This window comes from Rhipicephalus microplus, chromosome 1 (assembly GCF_043290135.1).
Source record: "Rhipicephalus microplus isolate Deutch F79 chromosome 1, USDA_Rmic, whole genome shotgun sequence".
NCBI classification, from domain to species: Eukaryota; Metazoa; Arthropoda; class Arachnida; order Ixodida; family Ixodidae; genus Rhipicephalus; species Rhipicephalus microplus.
In genome coordinates this window covers 43,686,544-43,710,858 of record NC_134700.1, presented here as the reverse complement: position 1 = coordinate 43,710,858, position 24,315 = coordinate 43,686,544, and the positions used below count along the sequence as shown (strand labels likewise).

General features: G+C 44.5%; 1 protein-coding gene and 1 long non-coding RNA gene across 8 annotated transcripts in view; one reads left to right on the top strand and one right to left on the bottom strand.

The window, feature by feature from the left end:
* Positions 1-24,315, bottom strand: part of LOC119178803 (proteasome adapter and scaffold protein ECM29) — an 881,180-nt gene that overhangs the window by 9,811 nt on the left and 847,054 nt on the right. For 6 of the 7 annotated variants that reach the window (XM_075895092.1, XM_075895130.1, XM_075895325.1 and 3 more), the window contains one exon: positions 602-673. The exons of the other annotated variant lie outside the window; for it this stretch is intronic. In XM_075895092.1, the coding sequence (XP_075751207.1) occupies positions 602-673 (72 nt within the window). The remainder of the gene's footprint in view (positions 1-601; positions 674-24,315) is intronic. 7 annotated transcript variants of the gene reach the window in all.
* LOC142817812 (uncharacterized) lies at positions 5,630-23,080 on the top strand. The gene is made up of 3 exons (XR_012895378.1): positions 5,630-5,795; positions 5,961-6,074; positions 19,758-23,080. It is a non-coding gene; the product is annotated as an uncharacterized LOC142817812 (long non-coding RNA).

Below are 24,315 nucleotides of genomic sequence, written 5' to 3'. Positions count from 1 at the left end.
CCAGATGTCATCTGTATCTGGCTCATGTGCACTGACGTCATTCCTTTGTGGCCCCAAAATGCTTTGGGCACCTGTCATAAACTGAGTTTACTGGGCCGAAGTAGTTCAATGGTGCAGTTCAGTTCGCAAGCCATAATAAAGTTTTCTTTTCTGCTAAGAACCACCATATTTCTTCAGTTCAAAATCAATTTATAAATTTTAATACTACACACACTTGCTGATAAGGAAATATTACCTGTGATCAAGTGCAATGCAATTACTACACTGGCATTTTATTCATTGATATAAACAGACATTTGGGAGTTCAATAAGCATGAGTGCTACTATACCCATGCCCTAGGACAAGGGTCGGCAACTTTAAAGACAGCATGGCTGGGAGGGTAAGGAAATCCAAGAAGTGACAATAATGTGCCCAGCTGGAATGTTTGTTTACACTAGAAGAGCAACCATGTTTGCCTGGTACTGAAACAGCCTATTTACTGTCAACATAAAAAGGCTTTTATGTGGCCGCAGGCCACATAAAAGTGCTCAGCATGCGGCCCACAGATTTCTAACTCCTGCCCTAGAAAATACTGAAATTGTTCACAAAAGTAGAGTTTACCTTGTATGCGCTCCACAAAGGTTTTGAGCAGCTTGAGGGCCTCAAGACAAAGGCTGGAGTACTTTGTCATTTCTAGTAAAAATAAGAACAGCAACAGTTCAATGATTCAGTATGAGTACTTCAAGTGATACAGGTAATATTTCTAAGCAAATGATAAAGCTGAATTATTATGGTCATCAAATGAGACATGTGGTAGTGGTCAAGCGATGTTCACTTAGTATCTTGTGGCTTTAGTTACTAATGCACTTGTTTCGTCTTTTTACGTCCCATACCATCAGTTGCATTAAACTGAATGCATTGCCATCATTGCCTTTCCAAGCGTCATTGAATGAGTGCGTAGTTAGGCCTCCTTATGGGTCTTGGTCATCTGTAATACTATTCTATAATAACACTGCCTGGTGACAAGAGGACGTCACTATGTCAATAGATAGTATCTCATAACATGACATCACATGAGTGATTTAACCATTACCACGTATATTTACAAAAATTTTCTGGCTTCCAATGTCTAAGGTGTCGTTGAGTGAAAGTTACAACTGCCGGCCATGTAGTCCAAAATCATTAGTCATCAATTCCAAACTCCTACTGAGTGCTTGATACTTAGCGGCCACGCCTGGAAACGGCGCTAACAGGGTCAACTTTGAAAGCAGATATGTTACCACATTGTGCGTGTTGGGAAGAGGCTGCATAGTTCCTTTATTTTCATCATGTTGCACACACGAGCCCAAAAAAGAAGAAAGCTGTTGTATCGCCGCTGGGGCACCGGTGACGGAGGTAATGAGCACGTTCGCACCAAAACATTGTAACGAACGTCACGCTTAGCCGAGGGGACTCTTTATTCAGAAAGCACGCATTAGCACGTAGCAATGGTTGACAATATAGCTGTTGCGTGGTGCTATACGACACATTCCATAGCTGTTGTGTGGTGCTATACGACACATTCCATCGAAAGCGAAACTGATGTAAGGTCCATGACATCTCCCCCTAAAAAGGAAGGGAGACGTAAACTCTCGCGTACTTGTACAAGAGAACGCGAATTACACAGAACTAGCACCACGGTACGGAATCACAGTTGTTCAGAACAAGATACAGCAGCAAAGCACTGAAATTTGATGTATAGTAACATGCATAAGGTAGACTGGTAAAAATGCAATAAATCTTTGGTGCACATTAGAATCTGGCATAACAGTTGAAAACGGCTGTTTTGTATCAATATCTTGTACAAAATCACAAAACAAAACAGCATTATACACTACTTATCACATGTAGGAATCGGAGTAATACAAATAAATATGCTCAAGGAACATAATCCTTGTAACGCGCCGGTTTTTCACGGCGTCGCTTGGGACGACGGCATGCAGGAGAATAAGGTGAAGGATTCACCGACGAAGCCTTATCCATTTAAAAAGATATTGAGCCTTGGGGCTCACCTACATGCTCATCATCGGAGAGTGGTAGAAATTCTGGAGTGTTCATACATGACACATCGATACCTGAGACATCTTCCCCCCTTCGAAACAATCTGCACTGGGGCTGAGCACATTAGCCGTTTCTTGTAAACGTGCCTGTAAGGTGGTTTGTGGAAGGGTCACTAACCGGAGCATTGCAGAAGAACATGGAGGTGCGGAGTAATTCTGTTGCCTGAACGAAGAATCAGGCAGAGCAAGTGAATTCTGCTGTGAAGTTGAGTTTTGCTCTGCATGAACCAGTATGAGCTTTGAAGCATTCCATACATTGCCATCACTCAGGTGGAATGAATTCAGTCCAAGTTGACTAGTAATTGTATATAGATCATTGTACTTCATATGTTTGCCTGGAAGACAAACTTTAACCCTGCGGCCACCTGTAGCTTAGAAGGTTTTGCTCTGCACTTTAGATCAATGCGTTGCTTAGTTGCCTATTGCCTATTGAATACTCATGTTCTCACAGGGTCCAATGATGGCAAAGGAGTAGAAGACTGAGTGTAACCCTTCAATGTGGATTCCAGAACGTAGTTGGTAATTATTCAAAAGTTGTGCAGGTGAAATGTCTGTAGTAGCTTGACACGTAAAGCGATACGTGCTTAAGTACTCCGTAACATCATGTTTCAGTGGGCGGCATTCAAGTTGCGCGAGCTGAATTTGCTCTTTCAAAACTCTGTTGAAACATTCAACTTGATCGTTGGCTTGTGAATAGTAGTTCGATGAGCAAAGATGCTGAATGCCTCTTTCTGAGAGGAAAGTCTCAAATAGTTGCGACACTGAGGAATGTTGTCCGTAACAATTGCCTCAAGGAAGCCTTCCTACTGAAAACTACCATCAAGAATGTAATTACCACTACGGAAGTGCCTGCATGAGTAAAACAAACTTCCGGCCATTTAGAGTGGTAGTAAACTAATGTAATTGTCCATCAGCAGTCGTATAGAGCACGTTTGAGTGGACTGACAATGTCCATGCTTAGCTTTTCCCACGGTTTGATTGGCCATGGAACAGGCAGGAGGGGTGCAAAAACAGGTTTAGCCGATTTATTAGCTGTTTTACAATGCGGTTACAAAAAGCACGTTCAACTTGACTATCCAATCCAGGCCACCAGTATCTTTCTCTAAGCTGTTGTTTTGTCCCGACAATACCTGGGTGGCTTTCATGAGCCAATTGCACAAATATGTCGCACACTGATGTAGGAATGGTGACTCTATCTGTGTGAAAAACTAAGTTTTCTACACAGGACAGCTCAAATCTGACTGCAAAGTAGGGCAGTAGTTCTGGTGGCAAAGATTTCTTATCGGCCAGCCATTAGCAATGTAGCATGTTCAGCAGCTGCTGAACATGCTACATTGCATGTTCAGCAGTCTGGTCAGCTTTGCTTATGTAAAGAGTAACGAGAGAGATCATTACTTCTTCCAGCTCTGGGCAGGCTGGAAGCTGTAAAGGTAAATGGGAAAGTGGATCCACCACAACATATGAGAATCCTTGCAGTACTGTACATAGAAGTTGTAGTATAACAGTCTGGCACACCAGACTGAAATGCGTAATGGGCATCCGCCCTCTGATCCAGCAGAAAGTGATGAAACAAGAGCTTGATGATGAAGCACACATGCCATTTCTCACAAGCAAAGAAGCAGGCTAGGGCTTTACGCTCACCAACAGAGTATCTGCGTTCAGCAGGAGACAAAGTTATCGAAGCAAAAGCAATTGTGATTAACTGGTCACCTTTGAGTTGTTGAAACTTGGCACCCAATCCTATGTTGAATGCATCAGTCTTAATGACCATCAGAAGCTTCTCATTAAAGAGACGAATGACTGGATTAGAAGCTGTTGAAATCTGTTGAAAACCGAATTGGCCTCCTTGGACCAATTGAATGTTTGGCCTTTACACAACATGGAACGCAGTGGTTCAACAACATTAGCATAATGTGGAATTAACTTTGAGTAATAGCCAGTGAGACCAAGAAATGAATGCAAGGCTTCAGAATCTACAGGTGCAAGTGCATTAACAATAATGCACTTATGATTCAAGAGAAGACAATCCTCTGGCACTGACATTGTATCCTAAAAATTGAATTTGCTTGACTGCAAAGACACATTGTCATTTAGTTTCATTCTTGTACTGCTTATGTGTCTTAATGCAACTTGTAAATTAGCATCATGCATTAGCTTGCGTTCAACCTCAGACCAAAATGTCATCTAAGTAGCACAGTACTCTGGAGCAATCTTTCAAAATGTCTGACATCATTTTCTGAAAAACAGCAGGGGTAGTTGCAAGCCCAAAGAAAACTCTACAAAATCTGAATAAACCATCATGTGTTACAAAAGTAGTTAAGACTCTACTTGATTCTTAAAAGTTAACCTAATAGTATGCTGATGCAAGATACAGCTTCGAAAAGTAAACAGCACCTGTAAGTTGCTGGAAAAGTTCTTCGATGCGGGGTCGGAGAAATCCATCAACCACGATAGCTTTGTTTGGTTTCGCAGGTCCACACAGAGTCTTATAAAACAGTTTTTTTCTTTCACTAGGGCCAGTGGAGAGACCCGATATGATGCGGAATATCGTTCGACGACGCCAGCTTTTTCAAGACGAGAAAGTTCATCGGAGACTTGTTGTCGAAGCAGGAATGGCAATCTATGAAGTTTGGCACCTACTGGCTGCACGCCTGGACGGCGTTTCACTTCGTGCATGTAGCCTTTTACCAGTCCGAGTTCCTGGGTGAAGAGGTGATGAAATTCAGAAGGAACATTGGCAGGAATTCTTGCAGTTTCTGAACCTGAAACTTGTGCGCAGGACAATGCTGCACCGTCGATGGTTATGTGGCGGCTTCGAATGGCATCCGACCCAAGAAGTGAAGAACCCTCTTTCGTCACGTAGAATGTGACAGCAGCAGTGGTACCATAGTATCGAATGCTTGTGGAGAGGTATCTGAGGTTGGGAATGCATTTCTTTGAATAGTCCTGAAGAACAGTGTATGAGTCAAGTAGTCTGGTCCCCGAAAAGTACTTCTTGAAATCTTTTAAGTTAAGCAATGATACAGTCGCACCGGTGTTAATGAGGAAAGGGATGTTGACTTGACCAGCTTGAACAGTAATCATTTTAACATATAGTGTAGTAGCTGATACAGTCGCATTGGTGTCAATGAGGAAAGGAATGTTGACTTGACCAGGTTGAACAGTAATCATTTTAACATATAGTGTTGTAGCGCAAATTCGACGGGACACAAGCACAAGAAGAAACACGACACTCGCTACACTCGCAACCAATTTTATTTCAAAAGCAGCACTTCATATATATGTATAACTCAAATACCTAGCGACACAGAAAAGAACTACGAACACTGAATCATTGCCAAAAACCCATTTACACACACTAAAGTGATAGTGCATGACAGATAAGCAAATGACAGCGCTGGGTATCATTAAGAACAGAGGGCACGGCACTTGGCTGAGGAGCAAGATGTCTAAAACGCCGTTGCTGCTATTGCACATGCTGCCTTGGTTTTTCGTCGGAATGCCTGCGGAACCTGATGAAGGCTGCTCTTTTGTCATTCATGCGCAACACTGCAGGAATGCAAGCATGGAGTGCACATTTTCTGAACTTGCTTCCGCAGGCGTGACGTCACCAGCATCCAGTATACAAAAGGGACAGCGCGAGAACATCGGCTTCAGAGGGCACGGCACTTGGCTGACAAGCAAGATGTCTAAAACGCCGTTGCTACTGATTGCAGGTCAGTTACAGCTCTACGTATCGTAGTGATAATAGATGCTTGTTAGTTCTGCTGTGTCCACGCAGATGTCATGCTATTTTGAATGATTGTTGGTCTGTGATGTTGCTGCTGATGGATGGTGACGTTGAGGAGAACCTCAGCTCAAAGACTGGGGAACTTTTGCAGGAAATTCTTGAAAAACAAAATGCAAAAAGGGACAGCGCGAGAATATCGGCTTCAGAGGGCACGGCACTTGGCTGACAAGCAAGATGTCTAAAACGCCGTTGCTACTAATTGCAGGTCAGTTACAGCTCCACGTATCGTAGTGATAATAGATGCTTGTTAGTTCTGCTGTGTCCACGCAGATGTCATGCTATTTTGAATGATTGTTGGTCTGTGATGTTGCTGCTGATGGATTTACGTTGAGGAGAACCTCAGCTCAAAGACTGGGGAACTTTTGCAGGAAATTCTTGAAAAACAAAATGCTTTAGATAGCAAAATTGATGATATTAGGAAAGAAATTGCTGGAAATGGAAGTCAATACTAAAAGAAAAAAAATGCAAAGTGTGCTATCAATGTTTGATGAAATGAAAGATAGAATAGATAAATTAGAGACCACTGTGCGAGAGCAAAATGACAAATCATTATGAAAATAGAAGCAGACGAAATATTCTCCTAGTGTTTGGCCTCACTGAGAGCGCGAACGAGTCTGCGCAAGTGTTAAAGAGACGTGTTGCGAATGACATTTTTTTAAAAGTTCTTGGCACAGAAGTCACTGCGGTAGAAAAAATTCATTGGATCGGTAAAGTAAACCCGGATAAACCAGGACCAGTGATCTTGAGGTTTTATGACGGCGAAGAAAAAGATACCATTTTTAAAAGCTGCAAAAAACTAAACAGGTACTCTAATCAGAATAAGCAACGACTATGCGAAGGAAACAGTGCAGACACGAAAGAAGTTATGGCAAAGCGCTGCCACAGATAGGGAGGAAGGTGCGAAAATAGTTCTCGTGCATGATAAACTTAAAATAAATGGTGAATTATACGCATGGGATGACGTCAGAGGCAAGCGCTATTTTTGCTTTTGGGCAAATGTGACACTGATAAAACGAAACGAAGCGAGCGCGTCGTACCATCTAAGTCAAACGAATCTGATAGCCCGGGCAGCTCTTTCGAGACACCAAGAAAATAGCTAAGATTGCTCTCATTCAATGCTCGCAGTGTAGTGAACAAGACTAAGCACCTTGAGTACTTATTGCTCTCAGACGATCCTCATATAAACACAACAACGGAAACATGGTTGCATGAAAATGTGCCGAATGATTGTGCCGTACCTCCCAGTTACAATATAATTTGAAAGGACAAAGACTCACGGGGAGGTGGGTGTGTATAGTTGTTAAAGGTTCTCTAAATGCTTCATTGATTGATTGTGAAGTACCAGAGACTCTCTGGTGCAGATTAACTTGTGACAGTAGTGTTTTCCTTATTGGAATTGTATTGGAGTTGTATATGGAGCTGTAAGTTTTTATGTGAGCATGTAAATGGGAACGCTAGGTTGGTAATGACTAGAGATTTTAATATTCTACATAGAAACTGGAAAAATTTTTCATAGTGGTGGGGAACCAGTAAACGCTAAAAAAATGCTAGAAATTATATTTACCTACAATCTGAAGCAAATAGTGCTTGAGGATACCAGAATTACGCCGATGTCAAGGTCGTTACTAGACTTGGTGTTCCTATCTAATAAGTTAAGCGATTACAAAGTGACGATGGAAGATGGTATATTAGATCACAGGATGATCTGTCTTGAGCTGTCTGTTCGAACAACGTGATATGTGAAGAGCTATACACAAGTAAAGGTTAAAAACTATACTAGGGTCGACGATACTTCAATTCTTGACTATTTGGAGGCCCAATTTGAAAGCTTCGAGACCACCTCTAGTTTGAAATTGGTAGAAGAGCTATGGCAAGAATTTAAATGTGTTATAAGTTACTGCATAGACAATTATGGTCTATCAGATGTAAAAAAAAACAAAACAAAGAAGTTATTGGATCACCCGAGATATAATTCATAAGAAAAGAAAAAATTAAGAGACTGCGCAAAAAGAGCAAGTCGCCAGTGGCTCTGAAAAAACTAAAAATTGATCCTAAGCATTCTTTGGCTAAATGAAAAAAAAAACATTCTCTGAAGAAACTCTCAGTGATTTCTTTAGATCTTGGCCCGAGAAATTATGGAGGTGTTTTAGCAATAGGAAAGAAGTAGTCGACGAAATACATGTTGGTAGTGATATTACAACGAAAAAAGATGCGATAGCAAACCATTTTAACCAATTTTTCCAGTTTGTATTTAACCTGCCAGAAACGAAAGCAAATGCGCAAGAAGCCTTAATAATTTGTGCTACTGTTTCAATGGAAACACTTGAAATAGCTAGGGAGGGGGTATTACAGCAGCTACTCACATTAGATGCGAAAAAATCGAGTCGTCCCAGTGATATACCAACTGTATTCCTCAAGCAATACGCACGCAGAATGGATGTCACATTATCTAACTATTATCTTCAAGAAATCTTATACAACGCACTCACTGCCACGAGATTGGCGCACTGCATTAGTCATTCCTGTATTTAAAAGCGGCAATCGCAAACTGGCAACAAATTACCACCCAGTACCACTCACTTCTGTTGCTTGCGAAGTGTTTGAGCACACAATTGCAAAACATGTGCTCGCATTTCTGGATCAGAACGTTTTGCTGTACCCTTACCAACATGGCTTCAGGACGGGGTCATAAACCAAGGTGCAGTTAGTAGAAACAATTCATGATTTTGCGAGTGCTATAGATATAAGACAACAAGTTGATGTGAGGCTGAAATACGTGGTGCAAGGTTGACAAAGAGAAAAAAGACGAGACAGTGCTCTTTCTGTCTTGTCTTTTTTCTTTTTGTCAACCTTGCGCCACGTATTTCAGCCTTATATGTACCAACTAGCCCAAGATAACGTACTGTTAAGTTGATGTGATATGTGCAGATTTCGCGAAACCATTTGATAAAGTACCCCATGTCCAATTATTCATCAAATTACACCGTACAGGAATAAACGAACTCGTAATAAAATGGATTGAAGCTTATTTACCACATCGTACACAGGTAGTTAACCTAGATGGTCACTTATCACAACTCTTGGCGGTACTTTCGGGAGTGTCCCAAGACTCTGTGTTGGGACCACCATTGTTTCTCCTGTACATCAATGATATCAGTAGTGTGGCAAAAGAGGGTGTTCATGTTAAACTTTTCGCAGATGACTGCTTAATCTATGCTGCAATTACCAAACTAGATGACCAAATCAAAATTCAGAACACTTTGCAAAATTTAGATAACTGGTGTTGGAAATTAAAAATGGCAATAAATTATTCTAAATCTACATTTACACACGTCAACAAAAAGAAAACAATCCATTCTGTTTTGTACAGCATTGGTGACCACAAGTTAATAAGTACGACCCAGTTCAAGTACCTTGGGGTAACAATTATGCAAAAAATTAACATAGATTGAGCATATAGATAACATTTGCACGAAAGCCTATCAAAAGTTATATTTATTGAGAAAAAAAGCTGCAGGATGCATTGCGCGAGGTAAAACATATTGCATACACCACCTTCATTAGGACAGTACTAGAATATTCATCTGTTGTTTGGAGCCCCTATCATGTTACTCTTAAGAAGAAGCTAGAAAGTATACAGAGACTAGCGGTGCGCTTTATTTGTTCAACGTACTGAAGGAAGGAATCAGTCGCACTGATGTTACGGAGATGCAACCTAGGTCCTCTTGAACTACGTAAAAATAAATATAGGCTGAAAGTATTGTTCCAAATAATGCACGATCAACTGAAGATAGATAAGCTCAAATATTTACATTCTCCACACAAAATAAATCCCCGAACTAACCATGATTGCATCATAAAACCATACTGTACATATACTGACACATTTTGATATTCTTTTTTCTAGAAGTCATAAAAATGTACAACATTGCCAAACGAAATTGTTTTTTTTTAACGATGTCACTGACTTCAAAAATGCTGTAGAAGCGCATTTACGTGATTGCTAATTAATTTTTTTTCAGTGCCAAGTGATGTAAACGACTTTATGTTCATAGCAAATATTTTGAAAAGTGACTGTGTATTTTGAATTGTTATTTGAATGTTCAGTTGTTAGTTAACAGAATACCAGTTTTCATTATGAGTTGAAGTATTAAGAACCTTTATGAACATTGTACATTCTTTATGTATGTCCCCTCTGTTATGACCCTCTATGAGGGTTGACAATATTACCAAATAATTATAAAAAAACATTGCGTGGATTTACACGTGCCTGAAACAGAATTGAAATAAAAGAAGGAAAGAATACCAATGCAAATACGAGCTTCAACTGATAGTATACGGCAGTTATGCGCAGAAACTTTTACATAAAACAAGAAATAACAGCGCAATGTAATATAAAACCAAAAACCTTTGACGTGAATTCACACGTGCCTGAAACTGAATTGAACCAACATGGAGGACAATATGACACATGCAAGCACTAATTCAATTAGAGTCCTTCGAGGAAGCTGGCTTCTCAGTTACTCAACGAAACTAATGACTGACTAATGCAGCCATCTCCTTTTTTTATTATGTGGAAGGCTTCGACAATTTCTCTCGTAAGCTGGTTCCCATGACGAGAGACTACGGTTGCGTCACCGAACAGTGGCGAGCAGCCACACTGAGAACAGTATGCCTTCATGTGAGAATGAATATTAGTTGTGAATGATCGTTTATGTTCTAAAAGTCGGGTGTTCAAACAACGTCCCGTCTGGCCGATGTATATCTTCCCACATAATAGCGACAAACAATATATGACTACTAGGATACATTGAACAAACTTTGTTGTATGGTTTATTGTACAACCACCGGCAATAGTTCATGCTGCTATGGAAACTTTACGGTCCAGTTTGGAACATATTTTATTAAGCCTGTTTGGTGCCCAAAAACTACTTCCAGAAAGTATCGATAATCTATGTTCTTTAGATTATGGTCAATCTTGTACGCATAAGGAATTGACACTATGTTCCTTCTGTTTTCATTACTTGTTATTGTTTTTTGTGAAAGTTGTTGCATACGTGACCAATCAATTTGTTGGCTGATGTACACAACATGTGTCTTTCGCACCCAGCATTTCTTAGCCTGATATTTGTTGGTAGAAGCTTTCTTTAGCTTTTTCTGAACATGACTTTGTTAGTGCTTCTCTCAAACATGAAAATACTATGCCACTTTTTACGGTTTTAGAATGTGCTGAATGGGAGCCAAGTAAGGGTTTTTTCGTTCGCGAATGACCAGCATACATGTTCTACTGCGGCCTCCAACTCCACACATCAAGTTGGAGGTCGCAGCGATTGTGTCCGCGTCCTGCGATTGTGTCCTCCGCTTTGTGGGGGAACACGTGTGCCTAGCCTTCCTTTCCCTTTTACGGCAGGACGACAGCCTAGTTGCGGGGACATGACTGTCCCTTCAAGAGTCAATAAAGCCTCTTGCGAAGCGATGGTACACCACCGCTACCAGTGCTCGTGATTCCCCCTTAGCTGGCGCACAGAACGGGTTTCACTTCCTCAGGGAGAGAAAAACCAGGTCAGTGAACAAAATTAGCGTGCGGACAACTGCACGCTCTCTCTGACACTGGCCAGGAACGAAAGAAGTCGAACCCGCAACCCCCTGAGCCGAGGACATCAATGACCAAGGCGTAAGCGTCTACTCTTGTTTCCGTACTATCTCCTCGCGACATTCGCGTGCTATTGTTAAAGCATAGGAATAAAGTGTGGTTGTTGACCTAGCCTGTTGCCTTATTCGCCCGAACCCATGTAGCTGCAATGAGACTAGCTACGGATAGGGGACGTTAATCGTGCCCGGGACGACTGTGTGCGGCTGAAACATTAGCTGGGCTTCTGCGTCAGCCGTACATAGGACGGACCCCCTACATCTGGGGCCCCAATGTTACCAATTTGGGAACGTAGCTAGTTTTGTGGACGCAAGCAACTGCCGAAGCTCCTCTACACGTAAGATAACGGGAAATGTCGGAATTCCAAAATTTGTCAATGTTGTCTGATGTCGCGTCGCAGAGTGGCAATCCTTTGGCCAACGCGTGGGCACTGTGAGGACTTTCCGACGGTGTTGATTTTGGTCGTTTCACGCGCGATGATCAAAAGGGTGCAGAGACCGCTTTGGCAGAGATTAGGCCTACGACGAAAAGTGTCACACATGGCACTCCGGCATCTCGCAATGAGAACAGGGAGACGTTGCCTTAAGTTGCTCCGGCACGCGCCGCAACTGTAGACGAGTCTGGGGGCAACAGTTTGCCCTTGAGTGAGATACTCTTACAGAATGCACTGTCAGTTATGCAAAGCCTCGGGAGTTCACAGCGAACGAACGATTGCCACACCCACTTCACAAATTACTATAACAGGGAACTTCTTTACTGCCGCAGGCAGTCAGTAGCACCATAACAAAATGGCGCATGTCCGTGCACGTCACGACGGTGAACCAGATGCCACAAACCCCACTAGGCCTATCGAATGCCTAGGTTTTGTCACGTGCCCCAAGGAGCCAATAGAATCGCGCTCTACTGCTTCTCTATGACGCGTTTTTGCTGAAAAACTAATGAGAAAGGCGAGCCAGCGGTGGCGGAAATTGAAGATGAAGAACGACCCTTCCAAACGAAACCAAGATGAACACGATAGCTTATGTGTAACGGCAACAGTTCGGCGCGGAAAAAGTGCGATTTTAGCATCAATTTGCGCTCACATTCATCTCACAGGGATGTTATAAATTGATTTTGCGCCAGAAATATTGACACGAGAAGCTAGAAATTTCTCAGATAGGTGCAAAAATAGGTACAGATTCTGAAAATGTCAGCTTCACAAAGTAGGTTTTTTTGCGATTTTTGGCCTTCTAAGACCCATGTCCCCCCTTAAAGCAGATGTGCTCCTTTGCAAACATCAGCCGTAGGTCCAGAAACTGGATCTCATTTTCGACCGGCATTTCATGGGTGAACTTCAGGCAGCTGGAGTGTCTGTTGAAAACTTCGAGGACATCTTTCACAACACCTTGTACACGTTCACATGGTACCTTCCGAAGCACAATAAAGTGGTCACGACTTCCACATACCTAAAGGTGCGAACGACATCCAAATGGGACAGCTCATCCAGTGGTTAAAGTGGCAGTGGTTAAAGGCTGCCAAGAATATGACATGAACCGACAATAAACAGTTGGTAGTCTGCGCTCTTTCCTGTCTCCCTTCTCGTTTTCCTTCAAGCTTGCACAGCAAGTCAATTTTTCAAGTATGAACCAAGTAGTCTGCAAAAAAGTATTGCTTCGCAAACCTAGAAGAGCTTGCCACTGAGGTGAAGCGCATACAAGGAGACACCCTCGCTGCGCGATCGTATCGTCCACCTCCACCCGCAGCACAGTCAGTCGAGCCTCGCTGTGCGGAAAATGGCAGCGCGGTAGTTTCAGAAGCGTTAAGGGGTAACGTGTCAGCATCGTTCGCTGATCAGCTGGTACCATGTGCCTGGGAGTTGTCAAACCACGCTTTGGGCCCGTACGCTTACGATGACAATGTACGCTTAGACGACAACGTTTCATGCATTTTCCTAGGCTGTGAATGTCTCGAATTCTTGGTCGAGACTTCCTCGCCAAGTCGGGTATTGTCATTGACATTGCAAACCGCGGTTATCGAGAACGTGACGGAGATGCGCTAAAGCTTTTCTTGAAGGCCCCCACATTGACAAAAGCATGCCAATCGCAGGGAGAGGCACGAGTAGGTGGGAAGGAAAGCACGCCGAGAAAGCGAGTAGCCACCCCTCCGGAACAATGTGCTGCGCTGCAGGGAAGGGCAGTGCACCCGCTTTTGGTAGAGGCACAGAGCCTACTAGAAGGGGAACAAGTGTAGCTGTCATCGCTGTTGTACAAGTATGACAGAATGTTTACTGACCATCCCGGCCGCACTATGCTGGTCGAGCATAGAATTGACACAGGTGATGCCTGACCTTGGAAATGCAATCCCCGATTGATCAGCTTGGCTAAGCGGAAAGCATTAACGCCGCCTTGGACAAACTTATCGACACAGGCGTAGTTGAGAGGTCGAGCAGCCTATGGAGTTTTCTGGTAGTTCTAGTTCCAAAGAAAGATGATACATATCGCCTTTGTGTAGACTACCGCAGGCTGAACGAGGTTACGAAAGACGCATACCCTCTTCCCTTCATTTCATCAATAGTATTCAATCTAGGTGGGGTGAAGTACCTCACTACGCTCGATGCTAGCCATGGATATTTTCGGTTGAGATGGACAAGCGCGATAAAGGGAAATCGGCTTTCACATGCCACAGAGGACTGTTCCAATTCAGGCAAATGTCTTTTGGCTTGGTGGGAGCTCCCGCTACGTATCAGAGGCTAATGGACCGTGTTTTGAAAGATACAAAGTGGCAGCATGCACTCGCATATCTGGACGACATAGTGGTTTACTCGAAGACGTTCGAGGAGCACTTGCGCCACTTGAGAAACGTTCTAGAAAGGCTGAGGTCTGCGGACATCACTCTGAACCCAAACAAAGCTCAGATAGCAGCGACCCGAATAACATTATTGGGATTCACGCTTGATGAAGGTCGCATTTTGCTGGATAAGGATAAGCTTGAAGCGATAGTCAGCTATCTATCGCTGAATAATATCGGTGAGCTCAGGCGCTTTCTGGGGATGGTGAACTTTTATCGCCAATTCATTTCAGAGTGCGCGGCAGTGCAGGTGCTTTTGACAAAGCTCTTGAGGAATGGCGAGCGTTGGGCTTGGAGCCAAGAGCAGGAGGCTGCACTGCATTGCCTCAAGAAGCTGCAGGCCAACACGGTCGAGCTGCATCTACCCGATTTGAGCAGGGAGTATGTGATTCACCCAGATGCAAGAGACCTGGGCTTGGGAGCAATTCTGCTTCAGGAGCATGGAGGTTCCCTCCGACCGATTGCGTTCGCAAGCCGTTCGTGAACGCTGATGGAGAATTGCTCAGTAACCGAGAAAAGGTGTCTTGCGATAGTTTTCGCGCTCCGTAAGTTTGACTTTTACATCGACGGAGTTACGTTCGTGATTGAGACTGACCACATGGTGCTCGCGTAATTGAGGTGCTTGAACGAATCAAGTGGCCGCCTGGCGCATTGGGCATTGCTGCTGCTGCGTTAAAACTTCACCGTTCGCTACCGCAAGGCTAAGAACAATGCCGCAGCCGACACACTATCGCGTGCTCCAGTGCAACACGAGCCAAGTCCCGCGACTAACTCAGAACAAACTTAGATCGAGACATTCGCTCTAATGAAAATAGCGGAGCAAACGTTAGCTCAAGGCAAACGCGTGAGCCACGTAGAGACTGTAGTTAACGCAGGAATTGTTTTCAGTGGAAGGGAACTGTTAGAAGCTCAGCAGAAAGGTCCTTTTTGTCGAAAGGTGTTCAACGGGCTCTGGGAGCCGTATGGTAGTGAAGCCACTGCGCACATGTGGGCAGCTGGTATTGCTGACAGTGCGGAGCGCTCAGCAACAGCTAGTAGTGCTGCAAGCGCGCTAGAATCATATCTGCTTGATTCTGATGGCATCCTGCGGAGGTACATCCTATCCGACGATTGCGCAAGTGAGTCATTCAAAGTCGTGCTACCGCGCACGTTTAGAGGAGCACTTCACTACTATCATGACTCGTGCATTGCCGGGCATGCGAGAGGCCCTAAGACTGACGCTAAGTTGTGTCACTTCGCTACCTGGCCAAGCATGAAGCGGGATGTAATTCCCTACGCCCGTTCATGTCGCGTGTGCCAAAGCGTCAAGCCACGAGGCAGACGTCCACCCGCCTTATGCGGCCGATTAACAGTCAGACTCCCAGGCAAATCACGGCATGTGATGTAATGGACCCGTACCCCACAACTCCCAGCAGAAACAAGTTCTTGCTGGTGATCACGGATCACACCACTAATTGGGTAGAACTTTTCCCCCTTAGGAAGTTGACGGCTCGAGTGATCTTAGAGGAAGTTGATGGATATTTTCACCAGGTTAGGGTATACTGAGCAGTTGATTACAGAAAATGCGTCTTATTTTACTGCAAAAGTGTTTGTTGACATGTGCGACGCGTTGCGACACGTGCGACGAGCACAAGAAAACAACCACCCATGCTCAGTCGAACAACACGAAGCGAGTCAATCGCAACATCAGACACATGCTTATTGCGTTCTCTGAAAGACATAGGGACTGCAATACCTACCTTCCAGAGATCGGTTTTGCATTGCGACCGACCAGAAAGCGATCGATTGGGTATGTGCCTTCTTCTCTGAACCTGGGGAAACAACAGCCTAATCCGATGGTCACCCATACTTGTGGATCGCAGTGGAGTGGCAGTGGGGACATCAGCACGTGCTGATTACATAACGCAGCTGCGCAAGAAGCTAGCAGAAGCTTTACATAAAGCTCGGCATATTCTTAGCAGTGCTAGGGCACAGGAGTGGGCACAGTATGACCGCATGCATCGGAACATACACTACAAAGTGGGCGATGTAGTGCTGCGGCGCCATCATGTTCTCAGCGATGCTAGCAAACAGTTTGCTGCGTCGCTAGCACTGAAATGGTCCGATCCATACCGAGTGCGAGATAAAGTTTTGTCACTCTTTTATGGGCTTGCGAACATGAAAGACGAACCGAGCAGCGGACCAGTGCATGTATGTGACTTGAAACGCTATGTATCACAGGAGGAACACGAGGACTACAGTCAGTCCCCCTCCAGGCCGGCAGCGGCAAGTGAGATCGCTCGACATCGAGTGACGAACACAGAACCGCGTTACTTCCTGCGTAACAGGCGAAGACAACTCTCCACGGCAAGCCGCGTTTGATGTGCTTGACGCGAGGTTCAAGGGTTCGCCCACAACACATGTGCGATCGTTAACCTGTCCTTTTGCTGTCGACACAGATGGAGCAGATGCAGCGTCAAAAGAGAAAGAGATGCCGCGGGAACAGCTCGGAGAGGAAACTCACAGGATCAGCCCTAACAACATCCATGTCGTCATCGCGGCCCCACCCAACCAAGCAACGCCACTTCCAACCTACTCCATCGTCCTCATCATCGGGCCTGCATGCAAGGGGCACCAAGATATCTGACCAGCCGCCAGCACAGCTGGGAGAGCCAGCTGCCTCGGAGCCGCTGGCACAAGGACGAGCCTACTTGGCTGACCCATGGTTGTCCAGACACTCTTATGACCTCTGCTATCTCGAGGCCATAGCGCAGCATACCGAAGATTACTCTCGAGCCTGCCGAAGCGGGGGAGCTGCATCCCAAACTATGCTGGAGAGGGCAGCATGGGGCCAGTGCTGAACAAGACCCGTCACAGACTGGGTACCCCCAGTCACCGCCAACGACCTGAGTGGCGGGGGTCAACCGATCAGAGTACTGCCGCCACCAAATCCACGGTGGCGGAGGTGACAGCGGTGGGGATGACTGGCCATGTGGCAAGTGGAGGTGGCTACTTTGGTGGTGGCTACTTTGGATGCAGTGGAGACAAGTGGTGCACCGGCGGCACCTATGGCAGAGGGCTAACCGCAGGAGGGCACTGCTTGGGACCCACCGTCCTAGCCTTTCTCAATGATGAATAACGAAATATTCTCATGTTTCAATCTCTGTCGTTCGGGGGCCTTCTTAAGGAGGGGAGAATGTGGGGGAGCATATCCACCCAGCCTCCCTTTGCCTTTTGCAGCAGCGCGACAACCTAGTTCTGGGGACATGACTGTCCCTTCGAGAGTCGATAAAGCCTCTTGCGAAGGCAAGGAACACCCCCGTGGTCAGCACTCGCGATTCCCCCTTTCCAACCTTTGTCACCAACCTTCGTCAGGGAGAGGAAAACCGGGTCAGTGAACAAAACTAGCATGTGGACGGCAACACGCTCTCTATGACGCTGGCCAGGAACGAAGGAGATTGAACTCTCAACCCCAGTGAGCTGAGGACATCAACGACCAAGCAGTGAGCGTCTACTCTTGTTTCTGTACTGTCTCCTCATGACGTTTGCGCGCTATTGCTAACGCCTAGCAATAAAATGTTGTTGTTGACCTAGCCTGTTGCCTTACTTGCCCAAACCCGTGTAGCTGTAATGAGACTAGCCACGGATAGGGGACATTAATCGTGCACGGTACGACTGTGTCCGGCTGAAACATTAGCTAGGCTTCTGCATCAGCCGTATATAGAACGGACCCCCTACAGCTTCCAAGAGCATTGTCAGCTCTCCAGTGAGCCCTTTGTAGACTTGATCGATGGTCTATGGTCGCTGGCCACGTCTTGCGGTTTCGGCAACTTGAAAATGACGTGATCTGTCATTTTCAAAAACTGTTTATTGGAATCGCATCTGATAATGTCCATTGCCAGCTACTTCAAAAAGGCCTTTTAGAAGCCTTCTCGATTGCACAATAGGATGAACTTGTGCACGTGCAGTTAGAGCTGTTCACTCCGCATTCAGTGCAGCAACTTTCTGCTGAGAGGCCTCATGGTGCCCATTTGTTTCGCCGGTCATGCCAGCATGGTAGCCCTTCATCCTCGTCTCAATGAGAAGGCCAAGATGGCTCCCCTTGATTTCCAGCTTCAACATGGTGCTCATCATGATCGCCCTTCTGTCTCGCGAGGGCGAGGAAGCCTCCAAAACGGCTTGTCCGCGCCTTCGACTTCGCTTTTTCAAGGCCAACAGCGAGTTCCAAGCTCAATGCAAGATTCTTCTGCACAGTCACTGCCTGTGTTTTGCTTCCATTGTGGATCAGTTCGCCACTTAGCGAATTTTGCTCAGTGTCCGGTTCAGAACCGAATTTGTTTTGCGTGCGGTAAACGCGGACATTATCAAGCCGTATGCCATTCGGCCTCACGTCAAGGTGCAGCCTCTTCGCCGACTTCGTGTAACAGCCAAGAAAATAAGGTACTGTCGTAAATGTGGATGGTTGCACACAACGTCTGCGCCTTCTATTGTAGCAACAGTGGGCAATGTTCCCCTAAGTTTTCTGGTGGACACTGATGCATTCGTCTTGTTATTTGGCGCCGCAGCCTTATATAGACATTTTCCAAGCATTAGGCTTTCTCTTTTGCACATTGTTCTGCAGAATTATTCCAAGGAAACAATTGATAATTTGGGATCTTTCACAGCGCAAGTCAGGTATTGGAGTCATACTGCATCTGTAACTAATTTCCACGTCACTGCTAACGGCAGCTCCTCACTGGGTTGTGATGCTGTACAGGCATTATCCCTAAACATTCTTGGTGCTTCTCTGACTTGTGCCTAAGTCGACGTGTAACCTGATCTTCCGATCAATGCGCCCAGTGAATTCCATCAACTGTTCACCCGTGAATTGTGTTGTGTGCGCAATTTTGTGCATAAAGTGATGCGTCGACTTGATGTGTGTCCGGTGTGGGGGTGCTTGCCGACACTTTCTGTAAAGTGAATAGCGCCGCGTGGCGCACGTGTCACAGCTACTGAGAGTTAGATGGCATTGTGTTCGCGAGTGTTGATCACCACTATCGTCATCATGGTTAGATCGGTAGCACTGGTGGTGACCCCTGGCAACAAGCCTTGGTGGCGGTACGAGAGAGTTGAGCAAGTCTCTTTTTGGCTGGTGGCGTTTGGTGCGAACGGTTGTCTCTCACAGTGGGACCCAGGTGCATGGCACCGCGGGCCATCTGCCAAGGGCCCTTGTGGTGAATCAGGCGTTAGCGACACCGCCTTTATTGTCATGTTGTTGAGTGTTGTTTAATATTGTTTAAAGTTTTTTAGCGTGTAGATAACAATTAATGTTATAATAATTCGGCTGACGATATCGTCGTTCTAAGTGTATAGTTAAACAAATGTGTGTTTGGTTCATACCGACCACGTCTGTTGTGTTCATTCACTCCAAGAGCGTGGCTCTTTCCGCTTCAGAAACCACACCAGTTCGGGCCAAGCTTCGAAGCCTTCCACTTCTGCTCCGTGAGCAAGTTTCTGTAGAACTGTCCCGTCTTCAAGCCAGTGGAATTACCGAGCCTGTCTCCGCTTCCGACTGGGTGTCTCCACTCATCATGGTAGAAAAAAAGGATGGTTCCCTATGCATGAGCGTGGACTTATGTGAACCAAACAAGGCAATTGTCGTCAACGGGTTTCCGCTCCCACACAACGAAGAACTTCTTCAACAGCTGTCCGGGGCGGTATTCTTTTCTAAGTTGGATCTTGTGTCCACTTATCACCAAGTTGAACTTTCTGAGTACAGTAGAAACTTAACCACATTTGTTTCGCACGAAGGGCTCTTCGGTTTTCGCCGCAGGTGCATGTCTGCCCCCACTGTGTTTTACAAAATGATGTGTATAATATTTAAAAGTTACAAATGTGCACTATGCTACCTAGACGACATATTGTTATGGGGTCGAAATTGCGAAGAACACGATGCAAACTTACATGCAGTTCTTTCCCATGTCAGCGAATGCGGCATAAAACCTAATAACAAGTGCATTTTAACTGTGGGTGAATTGCAGTGTTTGGGTCACAAGATCGGTTCCCATGGCTCAACACCTGTTGAGTCAAAGGTTCAGGCTATTGTGAATGTCACGCATCCAAAGGAAATAATTATTAATAACCTAAAAAAAGAAAATGTAGCTCTCAGAGTATTTATTGACCATAGTAAGCCATTCAAACGTCTACAACACAAAAATCTTTTAACAAAGTTGATGGCCTACAATGTTTGCGGAGTGGCTCACTCTCTGATGAATTCATATCTGCTTGATCGTAGGCAGTGCATTGTCATAGGAAATAGTATTTCCCCCAACAGGGCAATAAGGTCAGGTGCTCACAGGGCAGCATCTTATACCCGTGCCACACGGGCAGAAAAAATGGCATTTACCCCCGAATGCCTTCAGATTTATTGCCATTCGCGCGATGCCACACGGGCGAACAAAATGGCATTCATCCGAATGCCATTCGAATGCCATTCGCCACCAACTGCCTTCGCCAGAACTCAGTTGACTGAGAAATGCCTACTCTCGATGACACAGCTCGCGAAGTGCGATTTAACTGAAAGTATATAAAACAAATCATATCGAGCTAAAAATGAAATTTCCTGTCTTTTATTTGCACTAAAGTCTTAAAAAGATGCTTTGAACGTTATACGAAGAAAATAAAGTATTGATAATGAAACGCTTGTCAATTTTAGTGTCTATTTACGCTGTGGATCTGACTAGTGTTGGCTTAGGTTGCTACGGTCGGCTGCAACATTGTAAAACAAAGCAAGAAACTAAAACTTAGGACAGCGTAATACGCTTATTTCTACATTTGATAATTATCTAATGTGTATGAAGCTTGTAAATGCTTCTTAATTTTTTTTATTGCTATTCACTCAATGCTCACTTGGAAGGTGCTGTGATCGACATCAGCAAGTCAAATGTCATTTACTTTGGACGTGTAGCAGCGCCGGCGAAACGAATGTCATTCGGGAACTGAAGGCCTTCGCCACCAAATGTCATTTTCTATGCCCGTGTGGCACGGGTATTAGGCCCCCTTATGTTGGGCATCTAGATTAATGGCATGAACCAACAATTGTTTTGTCTCTGGTCCAAAGGCTAGCAAGGTCGTTCATAAGACGAACGCACTCTTTTCAACAGTATCAGAATGGTCCTCCCGCAACAGCCTTAAAATTATTAACAAAAAATAAAAAGCAATCCTGTTTAGGACCAGGGGCAGACAGGTACCTTTATGCGACGAACTACTACTTGATAATGTACCAATATAGATTGTCGGCGAACATAGGGTACTTGGTGTCATTTTTAATAGTGTGCTGACTTGAACACCATATGCTGACATATTGATTGATATGTGGGGTTTAGCGTCCCATAACCACCATGTGATTATGAGAGACGCCTATGTTGACATATTGTCGAAATGCTTGGAATCAGCAACAGGTGCCTTGTCATGATGTTGCCATTTCTTTCCAGAAAAGGTGAAACTACAAATTTATCAGGCACTTTTTAAATCCCACATTAATTACTGCATGCTTGTGTGAGGCACCACTACAAATACTGACATACAGAAAATTCTTGTTCTTCAGAAACGTGTATTCCGAATCATAGCCAACATTCCATATCTCCACACAACATTACTTCTTTTTGCTAGATTTAGCATAATCAGAGTTACTGAGGTGTTTGCTCTATTAATACTTGTTTTCCACTAAAAAGCTCTCTTCACTTACAAAATCACTGTCAGGACTACAACGGCAGTACAGTGACCAATGCATTCGTAGTCAAGACAAATATCTTGTTGTGAAAAGGCATACCAATTATCTAATGGAATCAATCATCTACAATGTCCCTTCACATCTGAATAAGTATGAAAAGGAAAATATTGATATTCATGCCTTAACACGAAAAGAGATATGACATCTTTTTTTTGGTCCCACCTATGCATGAAGCTTGTGTGAGAACAAGTATATAGACTTAGTAAACAATTGCTAAAAGTACCGTTCTCAATATTTTATGGAAGTGGTTCTCAGCCATCATGGACGTGTCGGGGACCCCTTGTGGACTGGTGGAAGTGATGGGGACCCCTTGCAGCAGAGGGGAGGGAGGGGGGGGGGAGTACTTAGGTAAATAAACACAATTGGAGCGTGAAACAGGTGCCTGTTATTGCTACCAAAACATCAAACAAACGTGCCACATCACTTCATTTTGGACAGTTCATCAATATGTGACGCAGTCGCACTTAAACACAGTTGCATATCTACAGGCAAATTCAACCTGTTTCGGTATTTACTTTGAGTCATGGCCGGACTGAACTCCAAGAAATGTAAAAAAAACAGCAGTTGAGGGTTTCGCCGATCACAAAAGTGGATTCGCAAACCCCCTAGTGTCTGCGGATTCTCATTTGAGAACCACTTTTATGGTATTCATTTTGGTGGTATTTATATTTATGGTATTTACTTCTACATTTAGTTATCACATGAAGTTGCATTTTTTTACTGATTTCTTGCTTTTCAATAACTTTGTCAAACAAACACTGCTGTACACAAACTCATTTCTTATATGTTCCTATTAATATGTAATTTATACAACTTATGTACATTTACTTAGTTTATTTTGTTGAACAAAGTGTAAAGTGCATGCTGCTATAAAGGGCTTTAAGGCACTCCCAAGCTGTTTGCAACAGCTTTCCACCTGAAGGACCCCCAATAAACTGTAAGAAAATTTTTGGAAATAAACATTTGATTGATTGATATAAACCAACCGGGGGCCCTAAAATGGCGGAAACCATCACTTTTTATCTTATCAGGGAGTGTCAAAGCAGCAGAAGACACAGAGTCATTTGGTCCTTCGTTCTTAAGTGCTTTCCCTATTTTCTTCTTTGTGTGAGCTGCGCCAAGGCAGAATAGAAAAGGAACGCAAGGGGCACTGGCACTAATCTGATGTCTCCGTTTAAGCTCATAAAGCATCTCAACCAGCTGGGGGGCCCTAAAATGATGGCACCGCGACTTTTTATCCCATCAGAAAGTGTCACAGCATCATAAGAAACGGAGTCGTTCGGTCCTTTGTTCTTATGCTCTTTTCCCTATTTTCTTCTGTTTGCTAGCTGTGCCAAGGACGAACAAATAAAGAACGCCAGGGGCACTGGTCCTAATCTGATGTCCCCGTTTAAGCTCATGCAGCATCTCTACCAGCTGGGGGCCCTGAGATGACGGCAACCGTGACTTTTTATCGCATCAGAGAATGTCGCAGCATCATAAGAAACGGAGTCGTTCGGTCCTTCGTTCTCAAGTGCTTTCCCTATTTTCTTCTGTTTGCGAGCTGCGCCAAGGCAGAACAAAAAAGGAAAGCGAGGGGAACTGGTACTAATCTGATGCCACCATTTAAAATCATGCAACATCTCAACCAGCTGGAGGCTCTAAATGGCAACAACTGCGACTTTTTATCTCATCGGAGAGTGTCAGTGCAGCAGAAGACACGGAGTCGTTCGGTCCTTTGTTCTTAGCAGTTTTTCCTAGTGTCTTCTGTTTGCGAGCTGCGCCAAGGAAAAACAAAAAAAGAACGCGAGGGGCACCGGTACTAAGCTGATGCCATTGTTTAAGCTCATGCAGCATCTCAATCAGCTGGGGGCCCTAAGATGGTCGCAACCGTGACTTATGATTTTCGATAACTCACAGTGCAAGAAGGACGCAGATGAAGTATAGGACAACATGAGCGCTGACTCTCAACTAAAGATTTATTAGAAGAAAGGCACGAATATATACAAAGGTTAGCCTGCTTCGACAGAGCAACTACGCATGTGCAGCAGAGTCATTCACGTGATAGGACTTTTTCACGACACGTGGAGCATCCATGTGCGTCAAGAAACGAGAAACATATCTACACAACAGGCCATACTAACAAAAAAACGGACTTGCGAAGCATTCTAAGATAGTTGGCACTTTAGAAATTGTAGTTCCTTTTCGCTAAGGGGAACACACGGATAGCTTATGCACCCT